This window comes from Chelmon rostratus, chromosome 20, assembly GCF_017976325.1.
Source record: "Chelmon rostratus isolate fCheRos1 chromosome 20, fCheRos1.pri, whole genome shotgun sequence".
Classification (NCBI taxonomy): domain Eukaryota; kingdom Metazoa; phylum Chordata; class Actinopteri; order Chaetodontiformes; family Chaetodontidae; genus Chelmon; species Chelmon rostratus.
In genome coordinates, this window is record NC_055677.1 from 11157448 (window position 1) to 11175475 (window position 18028).

Consider the following 18028-nt stretch of genomic DNA (forward strand, 5'->3'; position numbering starts at 1 on the left):
ATATGGCTCGGATATTTCCAGCAATAGCTGAAAATTATATAAAGAGTTAATTGAAGGGTCTCTCGTCTAATGTGACTTTCTCTCTTTTCTGTTCTCCTCACTAACTAGCGTCAGGCTGTCTGGGAGACTGATCTGAAGGCCGTGAGAGGTGGGAGCTCTGTCGGGCAGACGGGCCTGCTACTGGGTGACGCTCTCTTTTCTAAAGAGCTGGAGAACATGGGCAAACAGCTCGCCGGTAGGCACTTCTGTGTGCTGTGACTTTGTGCATGTGTGAGTTTGTCTGTGTATTTATAAGTGGCTTTAATGACGAATAGAAGTGTAAGTAAGGGTAAGGCAGATCAAATGCTTTCTTAGGAATACTAAACACAGTCTACACTGTGCAAACATTCACACACACACACACACACTTTGAACTTATGAAGTTCTTAGGAGGAGACTTATGAAATAGAAAGGGGTTTAGAGAGCACTTATGAGGAGTGGGAGGGGGAGGGTCCGGCCAAAGAATGCACTGCTTTTGGCCAAAGGATTTTCTTGGTTAATTAAAAACTGATCTTCCTGCTACAATGTGTCAAGACTAAATAGAAAAACTAATTAAAGTAATTTCCACATGCCAGGAATTCATCTCAGCTCCAGCTCTGACAGCTTCGATCAATAACTCTCAGCTCTGCTGGGTCACTGTCCCAGAGACAGATTTTTTCTGACAAAGTGGAATTTGTGTGGCGTTTTGGAAGTCATTTATTCCTAATGTAGTTCAAGGCTCGCCTTTGATATATGTGACGTCTGAGTGACTCAGAGACTGCTTTTGTTGTCATGATGATCAAGCGTGCATCCACTTTATGAATCAGATGAAAGCCTGTAGTGGAGGCCAAAGGGAATGTCGCCATTTACCATCATGTGTCACCCACTTGTTTGTTTATGCTTTTCCTCCCACTCTGTTTGACAGCGTCACTGTGCGTAAAGACCTCATACGCGCCTTCGCATACCAGACTTATACAAAGCATATTGGTCCTACTTAGTGAAGCTATTACTGTCACCCAACAGTGGTCCCAGATGCTCAGCTCATCTGCACATAGGCACTGAATGTACTGATTCCCTCAGTGTCTACAGAACAAAACAACAGGCTGGTGCTAAGGAGGCACTATAAGAGCACTATTTGTGTTAACAATACACTCGGTTTTGCCCCAGAGGTCTTCAGATGGCATTCATTTCTAGTTGTTTTACGCTGAGTTACTGAATATTCAGGCCAAGGGCTCCCACCAGGCAGCTAAGTGAAGCTGTTCAACAAACTAATTCAACTCTTTCAAGCCTTTATTAGCTGCTAATATGTTCCATGTTTAGAGCCAGAGCCTCACTTTTCATCTTGTATTGTTACCCCAATTATGTGTTTGGGAAATCACTGCCTTTTGTGATAAAAGTGATTATTTTTATTCATAATATACAAATAAATTATTGCTCAGTAATGTGTTCATGAGTGATGTTATTAGCAGTTTAAGGCTTAGGAAGGCTTAGGAAAAAAAATCCTATATCATTGCTGATATGATACATTAGTTTTGGGAATACTTGGGAACATATTTTAACCGCTTTTTTTCCATTTTACAAACAAACTGCTCAGTGTATCAGTGCTCAACACAAAATCTAGTCAAAGAGTTTCCTATTTGAGAGCCAGAAGTATCTTCATTCAGAGTAGAAGTAAACAAGGCTGAGAATCTTTCCAAGCTTTCGATGCCAACTTTCAATCTTTTCACTTTTTGATATTTGATGCTACAGATACAGTTTTGGTCTGTACAAAAGGTACTGAGGTTCAATACCCGGTCTTAGTTACGCCATATAAGGAATGTGCACTTCTTCCCACGTTTGTACTTGATTTATCTATGAAAGAAATGGCTAGTGTTCTAATTTCCTCAGGCAGGCAGCACATTGTATTGTTGTAAGCCTGCAGATGAGATACAGACTTGTAAGCGTTGTGTGATTAGCGCTCTAGTTTATTTTCAGAGGAGGGACCTAATAAAGTTTGCATGAGTTCTGAATGGTTGTATAGCGTGCTGAAGCCCTGTACTCTCTCACCACGTGCAAATGCTGCTTGATCAAAGACTTTAATAGATTAGATCTGTTTCTATTTCTTCTTGTCTCCTTCTTTCTGACTTCCTCTGTCTCATTTTCTCCCCGTCTCTCTTTTTCCAGTTCTTATTACTGAAAGACTGGATCAAAACTTATCAAAGGTTTAAACCATATGGATTTTGATGCTGCCTCTTTGATGTCAATGAGCTGTCATTTTCTATCACTGTCTGTGAGATGGCTTGTAGTATTTCTGTGTTAAACACAGTCAGCCGCATGGAATTTCAGAATAAAGCTGCTTGGGATAGGCGATTCATTAATGCCAGGAAGTAAGGGGAAGCAACAGGTTTACAATAAAATCATGAGTGGAGGGACCATTTACGGAAGGCAGAAAGCCTTTCACAACAGAAACATGTGGTGTTTATCATTATACTGGTAAATAACTTGAGATGAAAATATCTTCTTTATGGGAACTGATTACTAATGAACATATCCTGTTTACGATACAATGATAACATCAGTCATGGTGTGGGTGGTTAAGGGCTTTAACTTGGAAATCGTCATATGTGGAACTTGACACCAGTTTTTCTTCTGTATATAGAAAGTATTTCACTGCTTCCAGATGCCCTCCGGTCACCATCTAGCTGTTCATGCAGATTATCAACCTAATAACAATCCTTCTTTATGGTTTGTAATGTCACATGCTGCAGCACCGTCATTGCCTGATGTCATAATATGTCCTGAACACCCCACAAAGTTTTCTTGCAATTTTTGGTCAGAGTGAGGCTAGCAAGGACCAGGCTATAAGCTGTGTCTTTAGTTTTCCTCCTTGTTATGTAGAAAAATAACATGTGTAGAATAAACTCAGGTTAAAGCAACACAGACACTGTGTCATGCAGCACACATGCAGGTTATTGAGCACATGCAGGACACTAAGCAGTATGTACTCTGCATTACATCTCACCATAAAGGTCGACCTCTGCACAATCAGAGCTGATTAAGCACACAAACAGCAGCCTAATTATACATGTCAGAGAATTAAATGTATTTGATCCCTGAAGGATTGTACACAAAACAGTCTGGAATAGATTTCCAACCAACTAAGTAATGTCCCAGAGCTGAATTTAGAGTAGTATTGCAGACGCTTTGGGCTTTGCATATTAAATGGATATTTGTCAGTAAGTAGGGGCATATGCTTCACATTTTTCCATGAAAAAAAAAAATGTTTGTATTGGAGAAAAGCATCATTTGCGTAAAAACAAGGAAGTCAAGGTTTGTGAAATACTTGTCATGCTTCCCTTTGTTATTTATTTAACGTCACACATATACAGTTTTCCAGAAATACTTGCTTCTGACGAGTCATTCCTGAAATTATCCCTCTCAAATGATAACTCCCAGACTGGTTTGTTGAATCTCGATTGCCAAGGCCTTGAACAAAAGCATAAAACACGGAAAAAGTGACCCAGATGTTGATCGCAGAAGTTGGCAGCGTCACTTCTTTCACAAACAGAAATGTTTTTGAGACTACCAGTGAGGCAAACAAATGTGTTTTTGTCAGGAACGGGAACATTTTTACCAGGCTGTGCTTACTGTATATCAACTTGGAACCTTTTCTAACGGAGGAAGCTGGATTTACCACAATTTACAGGGTCTATAAATATTGTCATCATTGCCCAGAAGAAGGATTAAACCAAGCAGTCTCGCCTACTTTAATGCTCAGTAAAGTTTGTGAATCATCAGTCTTGTAGGACATCATAACCTCATAGCGCAGCCTCTGAATATGTAATAAAAAATAAATCTGACTTTATCTTGCAATCTCTTAGTTCATTTACCAGAGTTATCTGGATTTTGTATTAGAGGCATTGCTGCATTACAGTTTCATATAAAAACTAAACATTCTCATTTAAATTTATGGAAAAAAATAGGAAAACAGTACAAAGTCTCTCAGTTACTATATCTGTTGACTCTCACATGTGGATGTTGACTTGGATTTTCTCCTCTGTTTTCCCTGCAGAGGTTGAGAAGGACCTGGCCAAGCTTGCAGAAGTAGGGAAGATGACCACTCGCAGCTCCAATAATCCGCACAGTAGTCTGCTCCACACCCCTCTGCGCCACAGAACGCTACCCGACACACTTCCTCTCACCAGCCTGGTCTCCAGACCCCAGTCTCCAGCTGGCAGCCTGTCGAATAAGCCCTGTGGTGTGGGCCTCCCTTTGCTCAGCCCCAAGCCCACCTCCCTGGTCATGGGTCGGACTCAATCGCCCAGCAACCCTGGGAGCAGGACTCAAACCCCCAGAACGCCCAGCAGGCCCCTGACCCCAAATAGTTTACTGACACGCTCCACCTTTAACCCTGGATCTCATAAAGAGGTGACCTTCAGGCGGTCGCGGAGCCGCCCCGTGACACCCACAAGTCAGCCCACACATCCACGACCGCTGCTCACCCCTCCTGGACTAAGCACCACAGACAGCCTTGGTGCCAGCCTACGGGCCTATCTGTCTGAGGTAAGACCCGAAAGTGAGCCTCATCATCAAAAGCACCTTTGTTGCTCACTCTTCACAGGCAATACAAGCAACAATGCATGAGTAGGTGTCCTGATACAGGAAAATTATCAGTGAGGTGGAGGTGAATTTGAACTGTAGCAGCATTTCATCACTGTAGTGATGAATCAGTTTTAAGGAATAGTTTGGCATTTTTGGGAAATGTGCTTACAGGCTCTCTTGCTGAGAGTTACATGAGATGATACAGACACTCTCATGTCTGTCCATAAAACAGCCAGTCTGTCAGTTAGTTTAGCTTAGCTTATTTTAGCTTAGCGTAAAAAGCAGGGAGCAGCAGCTAGCGTGGCTCTGTCTAAACTTAACAAAATCAGCCTACCAGCACCTCTGAAGATCACTAATGAATAGATTAAATGTTGTTTGTTACAAAAAAATTGTGTGCTGGTTGCCTAGTAACCTTAAAGTGATAACAAGACTCCTGTAAGTCACTGTGCCCGGCCAAAAAATAGGCCAGTTGTCATTTTTTTCACTTGGGTTTTTGTGTTTTTTAATATATTTTTTGTCTTTGGACAGAGCCAGAGTAGCTTTTTCCCCCTGATTCCAGACTTTACACTAAGCTAACCTTACCGTCTCCTGGCTGGAGCATCATATTTAATGGACAGAGTGGTATCGATTGTCTCATCTACCTTTTGGCCTGAAATGAATAAGCACAAGTGTCACCGCAGAATCCTCCATGGCCATGGTGTGACATAAAATCCTACATATTACATTTTAGCTAGTCGTCGCATATGAAATTTATCTACTGGAGCAATGAAATAGACACAGTGTATAAAACATAGAGTAAAACTGTCATAAACTTTGGGTCATGGACTTGAATATCACTCCAACTTCACTGTAATGTTTCAGTATGGTGAGGGTGAACTTGTGTGCTGAGTGTCAATCAGGCTCAGTGCCCAAGCAGAGCTGGCTGTGGAACATGACTGAGAGCACCAGAACACACAATATCACACATGTGCATGTGCTCACGAACACACACGCACGCTTCGTGTGGGGTTTAGTGGAGAGTCATGGAGGTCCGTACAGTAGTATGCCATTTCACTGTGGAAAAATGAGTCTGGCATAAAAGGGGAACTTTCAATGGGATTACTTTCTTACATTGCTTTCATGATTTACTTAACAGCGGCGCTGTTAAATATGAGACCTTTTTGAAGGTTTTATTAATGGTGGGCAGGAATTTTGCAGTCCCTCTGTGTACTCTTTGACAATTCTCTGACACCCAGAGAGATTATCCAAAACACTAGTGCACCCGCTCTGCTTTTATTGAGGCCACCTGGTCCCATGTAGAAGGACTAAAGGACTCTCTGTTTAGAGAGTCCTGAACCTTTTTAGATACTGGATGTACAGGAATGAAAAGATGTATCTGCTTGCTTTCTTGTCTTTCTTAACTACTTTTTAAGGCACCATGTCAGTACTCAAAAATAGTCTTTGTAGGTAGCGGGGGCAATCCTGCCCCAAATATATAGCAGAGACACTAGAGGATATTTCCCGTGGTAGAAAGGGTATTACCTAATCTCCACTGACACATTCATATCGTTGCACGCTATGTACCATTATATTGCCCAACCCTGTTTTGTACTGCTATGTCTTACGTGTGTATGTGGGTATCGGTGTGTTTGGGTGTCAGGTTTTTTTTACCCGCTGCTGCTTTTCATGGCATCATTGCCTCTTTTAATGTAATACCATTAGAGCCTTAAACAGGGTGAAGAAAACCACAATCTGTTTGAATTTGAAGACATTCTGAGATATAGTTTAGATTTGATGTTTGAAATCTAAAACTGCTAAATGAGATGCAGCTGGATGGAGTAAATATTTCTGTACATTATGTTTTCCTTTCATTCGCTACAAGACCTTGAACAAGACGTGTACAGTGTGTATACAGACGAACAGATGGGTAACTTAAAATACTGACCTGGTTTTCCGTGTCCATTTCCTTTGTGTATTAACACAGACTTCCATCATTTCTGTTCTGTTCCACATCAGGATGAGTTTTACCAGCAGTTACAGGCCATCAGGCAGCCTTGGCATATTCCCAGTGACACAGACAGTGACATCCTGGAGCCTCCTGAGCAGGATAAGAGTGAGTGAACTACTTGGCTCTTCTTTCTTTCCTTCCTTCCTTTTGTTTCTTTTTTTAAAACCCTAAATTTGATTGTTTATCATCTCCACATTCAGGTTTTACTAGAGAGAGCAAATGTTCACAGATCAGTTCAGTTGCTGGGACTTCCTTAGAGACTCTATGTTGAGTCCACAGTTAACAAATCTGACAAATTGCCCCTCGAATATTTTTACCTCCCCAATGTTTTTTTCTTTCGTCAGAAGACGTGATGCTCATTTCATTACTGTAATGTCAAGTTATGACAGTGAGTAACTAAGTGGCTATAGATCTATTAAAAAGTGAAGATTAATGTGCAAGTAATCCTTGTAAAATTTTGAGCTGGCGCATAAGAGCTGACACATGAAAATTTCCACATCTCAGAGTTGGGCGAAATCCTGGGGGGTTTCACAGCGGGGAAATATTGTCATGTAAAATTTTCTTTCCTGGCATCATGCAAGAGATATATCTCTATCAAGATCCAGTCAATAGAACGGGCCTTGCTTGAAAGTCGTAAATCCAGTCATAGTAGTGGTCTGGCTGAGATACAGTGCAGCGCATTGCTCCGGCTTTGAAAATGACACAATTAGAGCAGACCTCCTTGAATGTTCTGGTCCATAAATCACATGGATGTATGTGGCAATAGGGTCTGATTGTCAGTGGCTTGTAGTCCTCAATTCACTGAGGTCCACTAACAAACTGTCAAATTTGCTCTCTTAACACTGGTTAACATGGCGAAACTTCTCTGATCCTCAGAATTAAAGTGTAAAATTTATCCTGATGGGAGCACTAAAAACCATAGGCTCATTAAATACAATAGGTCTTTGCCCCCTGGGAGCAGGACTGTTTTTTATTAAATTAATGTATAATTATTAGATTATTATTGCGTATAGTCTGCAAAGTTGATATTACCAGAATTTCATGGCAATTTGACTTGCAGCTGCCAAGATATCTTGCTCTGCGCGGACACACCTAACTAGCAGACCAACAGACTGGCATTGCCATATATAGATCGCACCACTACTGAGGCAGCAATGCTCTGAAGTTAATTTATGATTGAGTCCAAAAATTATATATGCTATTAATTCAGAAATGTTCTCAAATTAACTTTGCCCTGTTTTCTCAGTAAACAAAGCATCAGCATCGGCTACTCGAACTGAAAATCAAGTGCATGTGTGGACTCAAAAAGACAGATTTCATTGACGTTGTGACACAAGAATTCCAGTCAAACAAAAGATCAAGAAGGCAAATGGTTGTCACATGGAAATATAACCCTCCTGACAAGTTCCTCTAGAGGGTCGTTGTTTTGCCAAATGTGTATCTTGCAAAATAAATGGATAAATTTTCCTAATAGCCCCTGGGGGCCTGCTCCAAGCCTTGGCAATGGTAACGGCATGTTGAGAAAGGATATGAGCTGCACATTGAATTAGAGGTGGCTCAGAGAGACTGACAGAGGAAAAGAGACCCAACAGCCACAAGACGTGACAAAGCACTTTCTGGCGTGAGAGAGGGCCCACAGGGTTGTTCGCTGGAGTCTGGTTTGTGTATGTGTGCATGCATAACTGTGTGTATTAAACCTGTGAGTGATTGTATTAGTTAGGGTAAGACATTCAAAATGTTTTCAGAGAACATTTTCTCCCCATTAATCAGATTTTTTACAGTCTTTTCAGGGGTGTGTTTTTAGAATATGAAATAATACAGTTGAATCACATAATGGCAAGTAAACACTAAATTTGTACCACTAAGATTTTTTAAAGATCATAATCTACATACAGAGGCGCACAGTAACAATCCGATCAAATCACCTATCACCTTTGATGTTTTTCAAATTTCAAACATGAATATGGACACATTTTTCCATAAAGTGGCCTTTGGGTCCAGCCACGTACCTGTGCAGACGTGTGCGTCCACGAACGTTAGACTCACTTCATTAGCACAGTGACAACCTCTTCCCAGTATCACAACAGATGTGTCTGAGCTGGCGCCAAGTGTATGGTGAGAGCTAAATAATGGGGGAAAAAATCCATAGCTATTTCCTGTTATTCTATAAACTTCCACAATGGGACAACCACACATACCACAATGGAGATGAAAGAAGTCTGTCCTTTTTCTCACTCCTAACCGCTCGGTTACGAACGGCTGCGGCCGTCCCACTCAGCACATTAATAAATTCAGCATAGACGTGAACACTGGAAGTAAATCAGTACGTTACATTATACACCTGTCGAGATTGCTTATAGGATGCAGTATTTACAGTGTTTAAAGATAGTTTGTGTTATTAATCTACACATAATAACAATCGCTAATCGCAGAAGCATAAGTGATGTTGAGTCTGGTGGACATGTTGACTGTCTGAACATATGCATCCGTCACATTCCTTAAAAAAACTATGAAAAAAGTAATGTTTTGGATTAGCGTAAAAAGGGCTGTTAAGCTCGCTGTTTCACCCCTTTTCAGAGCTTCTAAGCTTAGCTAAGATCAAGCCGTGACATTTACATTATGCCACTTTTAGCAAGCCAGCAAATAATAGTAATTCCCATCGTGTCGAACTCATGAGTCACTGTCCTGCATGACACATTTTCTCTCTTCATTTTTTTGCAGGTGGTGCACGAGATGCCAATAAGAGATCTGTGTTTTCAGGTGAGAATTTGAACCATTGCAGCCTAAAACTCAGAGAGACAGACTCACGTCAGAATGTGATTTATGAATTTTGCTATTGTAAGCAACTGCCTTAAGTTTAGAGAGCCTCAGCGTCTTTCAATGACCTCATTTGCAGAGCCACAACATGTTACCCAAATAACTACCACTGGCTGACTGGCTGTAGAAGCCTCCACCTTCATTTATGGTCCATTCAATTACAGTTACAGGCTAAATGGAGGGCACAGTGGCTCTGAAATGTGATTGGTGGAGGCTGGCCATGTGTGAAGACGAGAACACTGTTGCCCAGTTCCATTAAGTCACTTTGGTTCTGAGTTTACACGCAGCAGACAGCGTCAACTCTCAGCGTCAACACTTGGGAGCAGGAGAAAGTCTGTCTGGTTTGAGGCTGTCTGCGGTTCTCCTTCTTGTGGCTCTGGAGGTGCCCACAGTTCCCAGTGTCAGGGTGCCAGTCTGGATGGAGATCTGAGAGCAGGCTGCTGCTGCTTGGCTATCAGAGAGGCCAGAGCATTGCCACGGCAACCAAACTCAAAGCTCGCTGCTTAAGTCACCCCAATCGCCGCTCTCCCAGAACTTACTGTGAAATATGGTCGTTGGAGCCTATACTGGGCAGGCCTCATTTTCCACCTCATGTTTGTCTACGACATGTTCAAATATTAAATGGCTGTTTTATAGTAATTACCCCAGTTATTATTCTTATTAGCGGTTCAATGTGTCTGACTTTGGTTTCTAGGAGACTGATGTTTTTGTCTTTCATTTTTCGCAGGCCTATAGTGACGAAGACCGGAGACATTGATCCAATCAAACTATTATGCAAACCACTGGACATTTTGAATATGTGTACAGAGACAATTATTTTTCTAATTCATATGAATGACAAAAAAAAGATTGTATACTTTTTTCACAGATATTTCGTAGACATTGTACTGTAACTGTATGATAAAATGTGAAAATATTACTTCAGAGTATGGGATATAACATTTATTTTTGTTTGCTCTATAGCATGCTATTGAACTTCCATGTGGAGTCCAGAAACAGATGCATTTTGTTGTTGACAGACTGTTTTTCGAGGCCTAGCGCATATTCACATTGTGAGGGCAGCACACCCATGTTAAGAAAGCATTTATTGAAATGCACTGTTAAAGATGTAACGTTTTCAGCAAACACCCAAGTTGTGGAGGGAATACAAGGAATGCTGTTATATTCATTAAAATGATTTGGTGCACATGTCCCCATTCTGTTTTTGATGTATCTCACCTTGTCATGTGCTTCCTTCTGTATCTAGATCCTACATACAAATGGCAACATAAGAGTGTGTCTCATTCAAACACAGTCTTTTTAATCCAGCCTTTCCCAGATACATCATCTATCTAACTTTATGTCGCACACGTACTGTGGTGCTGACAGGGACACCGAAATCTGTTCCGACTTCGACTACATTGCTGCTGTGTGTTTTCCTGGGCACATGTTGGTTAAACTGTGGTTGTCTGAGTGTTACACAGGCGACGTCAACTCTAGAGACACACACACTGCATGGACACACCCTCCAGCCTGACGCAGTCGGATCCCTCCATTCGAACCCTACTGAGTTTTGTGGTATGGTACATCCCGCAATGCCAACATTTCAGTCTGTCTCTCGGGATGTGGTCAGCAGAACTCCTTGACTCTCCAGCCTCATTTCACTGCGAGTGATTCCTGTAAAAGGATGTGTGAGAAGACTAATCACTGAAAAACCCATCCTATAAAACATGGTATGTGGATTCATGTCCCATGTATTTTAGCACATCATGTGCTCATTGGAAATGGATGTGGTTTTGACAGATCTGTGAAAGAATTTGAGGACATGGCATAATGTAGTCACAGCGGTGCCTTGACATAATCTTTATATCACTATAAACAATATTTTCCTGTCAGAAAGGGGAAATTACGATTTTCACATTTCATATTCCATTTTCATGTTGTTGGATTTGGGAGTGTAATCGCCATCTGTTCTTGACTCCATTTATACTATCAATATTTTCTCTGAGTTCATATGTCTCCTGCAGTCTTTCATTTCTTATGTCAGCAAAATATCAAGGCGTGAGGAGTTCTGGAATAAGACAAGACAGTTTGGGAGATGAAGACTTAAATTACTGCCACAGATGTCACACAAAGACAGCGCTCTGATGCTTTTCCTCCCTCTGTGTGTTTGTGAATGTCTCACTATGTCACAGCTTATAAAGATGAAATGGTGGGTCCATTACTGATACCTCCACTCGCCACAACTTGTATTATATTTCAGATTAGATCCATATGACTTCTTGATTATTCCAGAGATGATTGTGAGTATTCCATTGCTGCCCATATATAATCATTTAGCTCAAACTACATGTATCTTTATCAGTCACATATGTCATTGAGAATCAGAGAGATCACATTTCATAACATTAATGCCATCTCTCTGGAGTATAAAACCTCTAATATCTTCTTAAAGTATATTTGCTGTGCAGGCTTTATACACCAGACCCATTCAAAGCAACTGCAGGGGCCACCCAGGAATAGCAGCAGACATCACTGTACTTACTGGGAGATCCGGACCACCATCAGTGGTCAGCAGACTGACCCAGGTCTTAATTTACAACTGAACAGACTGGAATTCATCCTGACGTAGAGCACAAATAAATCTATGGTGGAAGAGAGGTGTGCTTTGATGGCATATAAAGTCAGTATCATTCATAGCTTGTAATGAAAATAAGACACTTTTTTTGGCCATATTTCCATTTTTCCAGATTGCAATCTGAATAAATACCTAGTTCCTCAAGCTACACACCCACTACGCTATGTATGATTATTGAGAAATCTATATTAAACCCTTTTTGTGAGAACTCCTCTGCATGACCAACCATGGGGGGGTTTGTACGGCTGCTTTTCATGGTAATTTAAAACATAATCAACAATCTGGATTTTGTTTTGGGTGCTCATTGAAGTGAACTGTCTGTTCTCACAGAGCGAATGAAATCAGCCTCCACTGTTTAGCTGTTAACTTCTTCAAGTCTGTCATCAACAGGGAAGTTAAAGTGTTGCTGTGTGCTGCCATTTGAGGCCAAACTCAGAAGTTTTGTTCCGCTAAAGTTGTTGTAGAAATTTTGCAGTAATAAACAGTCATAGATGCCAATAGAAGCAAAAGAAAACAGACTGTATAAAACTGCCCTGCACCACTTGTACAATGGGTGTACTATAGCACCGATCTTAAGTATGTATTTTGTCAACAGCATAGCATCTGGGGAGCTGATGATTAATAAGAAAAATCAAAGAAAAAAAATACTGGCTGTTGAGTTCAGCTATATACTGAATATAATGCCTATAATGACCATGTTTAACTAGTAAAGTTGGGTGACAGTGAGCATAACTCTTGAGAGCAAGTGCCACACTATCAAAGCTTCTTGGGATTTGTTGTTGCTGTTGATTGCTAACAAAATAGTAATTTATAATTTCTTAATCGCCATGTGGTCAAATTGTGCCACAATGTGTATATTAAGAACGAACCTTTTAATTTTGACCACCATTCACATGACATTTCTGAGTATCTGAGCATGGTCAGTTTTACAGCTGTTAATTTTACAATGTATTGCAAAAGCAGGAGTAATGATTGATTGCAGCCACTGCACCAAAATCATAGCACAGCCCAGCTCTGTTTTTAGAGCTCATCTGTAGCAAAGTGGGCAGACTTGTGTATTTATATACAGAATTTGTGTGTGTGTGTGAGTGTGTGCAGTCCCTCACTGTGTTCCATACTTATGCTTCAACTGGAAGAGTTTCATGTCCATCAAAGCCTTAAAAGTGCTCCAACTGTAAGTCACATTGACTTATGACTGTAACTAATAGGACCTGGATGCCTGTTATAACTCAACACCCTCCATTTGGTTCAGTGTTCACGCTTTCATCATTTTTACATTTGACTTCTGTAGCAAACACTACTAAGAACCAACAACAACCCAAGGACACAGCTTGTTTGACAAAACTGGCCGCTGTTTTGAAGATATTTCCAGATTTGTCAACTACTATGCAGCGGAATGAAAAATATTTCATGTGCTGCACAATAAAAATTAATGTTAAAAAGCCAAAACTGAGTGTGGCAGCAGGAAATCTCCTTGCTTGTAAAATTTGCCTTATATTAACTATAAAACTGGAGGCTCCCTTACTTTTTCTTCTTCTTCTTCTGCCTTTTCTTCTTCTTCCGTTTTTTCTTCTTCTCCTACAATTGATGACAGACTCGAAGTAGTACGCGCGGGCACTTCCGGCTACCATGTTCATTTTTCCGAGCAAGCTGTATTAACAACGTTTATACGTTTATCACGGCTCTTGCGTTTTGGAAGTGCCTGTAAAACAGCGGTTAGAGTCGTCTACCAACCCACATGCTGTTTGGCTTTTAATTCTGTCTGAGGTAACACACAACTAGCTCTGTAACTCAAGTGTCGAAAACGGCTCAAATAACGTTCAACGATGACGCAAGGTTCACGGCAGTGTTCAAGTTACAAGTTGAAGGACAGTTTGGAGGTAAGCTAGGTTAAGCTAACTTTATGCCCTGTTGTTTGTTGGCTGGTTTGCCGTTTTAAATGTCCATTTATTTTCTAAACAAGAAGCATTTAATCATCCCTCATGTTGTAAACTGCTTGAAGAGCTTGGGCTTCGCCTCTAAATTATTGCTGTTATTGTGCAAAACTAATCGCCATTATTTTATTCCTTAGCGTTTAATTAGCTTACATAGATTTTGTAGCTTCATGCTAGCTTCATCCTCTGTTGTGATGACGTTTCATGAAGCCACCCCTCTTATATTCTAGCTATGTGTATCTAACATGATTATATCTTTTTGTGTTTTAAGTATTACGTGTTGGGAACACATCTTAAATCCATTCTGCATTCAAGTATGAACTGTTTAAACCTCAGGCAGCAGAATGAAAATAGTTTTTGACCATCCTCACCCCAACATTGTAAACCAGAAGATATCCATCATTGTTGTGTGGATAGTTGAGGCTGTTAGGCTTGGCAGGACTTGTGAAGTGTTGAGGGACATACTGTCTGTATTAAACAAGTGTTATGTTTTTCCTAGCTGAGTAGTCTTCCTAGCATTTTCAGCTGTTTGCTGTGGCAGTTTATTGGCCTTCCCTTTTACAGCTACACATGATATAGTAGCACAGACACTAGTCTATTTAATGCTTTTTCCATAAAGATTACGGTGTCGATCTCAATTTTTATGATAAATGACGTGGAAATGGCTCATCCCCTTTGGTGTGCTGTGTTTGAAAGAAAAAGATCACGACTGGGATTACCGAATGCTTGTATGATCCTCTGGAACATCATGTATTTAATGTTGTTCCAAAGAGTTGTTCAGCAAATCCAGAGGGATTACATAGTGGATGGATAAACAGAAATCCTATTGTGATCTCTGGCTGATTGTGAGGCTTTTCTGTCAAATCTCTGTTAAAGTCACAGAAGGCCTATGAGTCTCAAGAGTACTCTGCACTTTAAGGTTCAATTGTGGGACCTCAGTGTGCGAGAACAGTAGTCTGAGCTGTCTTGTCTGTATCTCTCTTCTTCCTCACCAAACTAATTCATGGTTCTTCTCCGTGACCGTGATGTGGTCAGTGTTGCAGACGCTTGGGGATCTATTCAAAGGCTGGGCTCTATGTCTGTTACACATTGGCAGGCCTTGCGGTGGGTGAGGCTTAGACCTGGGTCAGATGACTCATCCAAACTCTGTGCTTGTCCAGGGAATCTTTGTGCTCATATTAGTCTTATTATTGTTTCAAAAGCAAGGATCTAATCTTGGTCTGGTGGTGCACTGTGTCTTGGGAGTGCTTTTGCTTGTGTGGATGGGTTTTGTTCCTATCTGGAGTGGACTGAAACAAAATATTGTGGCAAGAACATAAAAGCACTGTTAACCCGATCATACATACACCTATTGTCAAACTGCCTTGTCTCCACATCAAACTAAAGCCCCCTTAGGGTAATGTGGAGCACCTCCACTGCTGCAGTTACACTTGGATTTTGTTTCACCATTAGAGCTGAGGCTTTCACTATCCTGTGCTCCAAAAGAGCTTTTCTGTTTCTTTTTATATTTTCATTAACATATAAAGTTGCAGTGAATTTATTGAGTCTACACATGGCTTTTCACTCAAGCTGTGATTTATTACCTGATCTCATGCAGCTTTATTCTAATTGGCCGCCAGCATACTTTCTGATGCTTTCACCAATTTATCAAAGCTGTCTACCAGAGCCTGCTGGTGGATGACTGAGTTGGATGTATCTGTTGAATCTTAATGCTTTGACTCATCTTTATAGATTAACCCCCCATTTGCTCTGTGTTGCAAATGTATAGAACTTTTTGTCGTCATGTGAAATATCAAATAGAAAACAACACTTCATAGCTGATTTATTTTGTGATAGATATCTGAATCCAGATGCTACAGCCATGTGTTTACTCATCTTTGTGATTCGCCATGACCAATCAAACATGATCAGAGAACATTAAACCAACATCAGTTCTCCCACCAGATGGTAATTGGATTTGTATTCCAGTAAAAGCACTGTCATGTCACTGTCTTTCTTTGTTGAAAAGAGGTGATAAATAATTGTGGGATGTTAGCTGAAAAGATTTCAGGGATGAAATGATCATAAATTGTCTGATCCAGCTTGCCAGATTACATAAAGTGATGTAGCTGTGGACCATGCCCTTGTGTATGATAAGGATTGATTGTCTTTGCTAAACTTTAAACATTTGCTAATCACTTTGGATACATTTGTGGTTTGATTATGTCTGCCCTCAGCAAAACCTTACCTCCACCATAATAAACCATAGCCTGTTGCCTGTCCAGAAACATTAATTTTGAAGTGATCTTTGAAATCGATTCAAGTGCTTCTCATGAAATACTGTTTTCATTTGCTCCTTTCCTTCCCTTCTTGCTGTAATGAATTCTTAAGCACTTAAGCAATCACCCTTACAGGTTCCAGATAACCCGTTGTGCTTAACATCCTAATACAAAAACTGCGTAAACGGTAGAAATAATATTGAATCATTTGATTTGGCAATAAAATCACTTTTGCAGTGTCTTTCTTCATCGGGGCTCCAAGGGACAGCATGCGGGAAAAGGGTGGAGTAGGATTGAATGATGATGCTGTTACTGGCCAGTAGGGAGGGGAGGAGCTCTGTGATCGACTCTGTTCAATAACCTCAAATGGATCTGTGACCACGGGAGACCAGAGAATGTCTGTACCATTGCCAAAAGAAGTTTGACGGCTTTAAGCTGCTTCACACCTGCTCCTCTTTTATCTCTTTTCCCCTGCTCTCTTTTCTAGAGTATCATGTCCCGCAGTTGGCAAGTGGTGTATGAGTGGCCTTTTGTTGCCTTTCTTTTTGCGCATACCTGTCATCAGCATTTGCTTCAGTCAATTGATGATGGTTAAGGGCCACTGGCTTGTAGGTCATAGCAGGGGAAATAGCAAAGGACAGTTTAATTGTCGCAATGTGAGTAACATTGGAAGTGTTTGGTCCTCTTCCTTCCCAATCACCAAGATGACGCTGTTTCCCCTCATCAGACTAATGCTGCCAAAAGTCTGATCTCAATTTCCCAGCAATGCAGTACGAGATGGAATTATTCAAGGGTCATGATACACTGGCTTCAGCTCGGTTGAACCGAAGCGCGATGGACGGGCCGGAACATTAACAAGTCACATTTGTTATTGTGACAGAGTTTGTCATGATTTGCTTAAGATTTTCAGAGTATCAACATACAAAGACGATGAATTCCCTGCACTTTTTACTGCAGAGCTAGGATGAAATCCTGTCTGAGTCATAAGTGTTTTTGCTCTGGCTGTACGAAATGCTTTCCATTTTACTGGGATTCAGTTTTATGATTTTGAACAAAGAGTGATTGGATGTGTAAACCAGCTGTCCCGTATTGTGTTTTCACTATATCCCCCCTGAAGATAGCTTAAACCTCTTTCTTATTTAGAGCCCTTCCAATCAAAAGGTTGCAAAAGTAGTGTTTATCCAAACTGAGTACGTCTGAAACCTAGACTGGTTGTTTGATCCGTGGGAATGGAGTTGACTCAAACCAAAATGTTGTGTCGGAAGGTTATACAGCAGGTACTCTACCTCAGCCATCAACTTTTCTTAGCCACACTGTGTTTTGTCTGGTATTTACGTAGGGACCACAAAGATGTAGAGAAGTGGGTGGAAAAAATGCTACAGTCTTGTAAATTTCTGTAACCCACAAGTATGAGCCTATACAATATGTGCTGTAGGGTAGGCATGCAGGCAGACTTAATAGTACATGATCTCATTGGTGGCAGCACAAGAGCTAACATGAAAATAAAGTGGATTTTATTGGATAAGAGGGAAATACTGCCTTTTGGTATCCAAAACAACTTTGTGCTGAATGGGTAGAAACATTATCACCATTATATAGAATGAATATAAGAAGGGCTATGAGCTCTTATGTAGAGCATATCCACTGGTCTTACAGGCCATCTCACTTGTAGTCCTGTAGGTCTGCTCACTTTATCATATACTACAGCCTTGAAAATCTCTCTTTGTGATCTATGACGATCCATTCATGTGATATCTCTTGAGTTTACATTAACAACTAAAAAGAGGCAGTTATCAAACGATTCAGTCCTGGAACT

General features: G+C 40.8%; 1 protein-coding gene across 1 annotated transcript in view; it reads left to right on the forward strand.

Moving 5' to 3' along the window:
• c20h8orf34 (chromosome 20 C8orf34 homolog) overlaps window positions 1–10538 on the forward strand; it is a 54687-nt gene extending 44149 nt beyond the window's left edge. Inside the window, exons 11-15 of the mRNA XM_041961038.1 lie at window positions 109–235; window positions 4070–4560; window positions 6595–6691; window positions 9308–9346; window positions 10131–10538. Coding sequence (XP_041816972.1) covers window positions 109–235; window positions 4070–4560; window positions 6595–6691; window positions 9308–9346; window positions 10131–10138 — 762 coding nt within the window. The 3' untranslated portion in view covers window positions 10139–10538. The remainder of the gene's footprint in view (window positions 1–108; window positions 236–4069; window positions 4561–6594; window positions 6692–9307; window positions 9347–10130) is intronic.
• Window positions 10539–18028: the final 7490 nt, after the last annotated feature.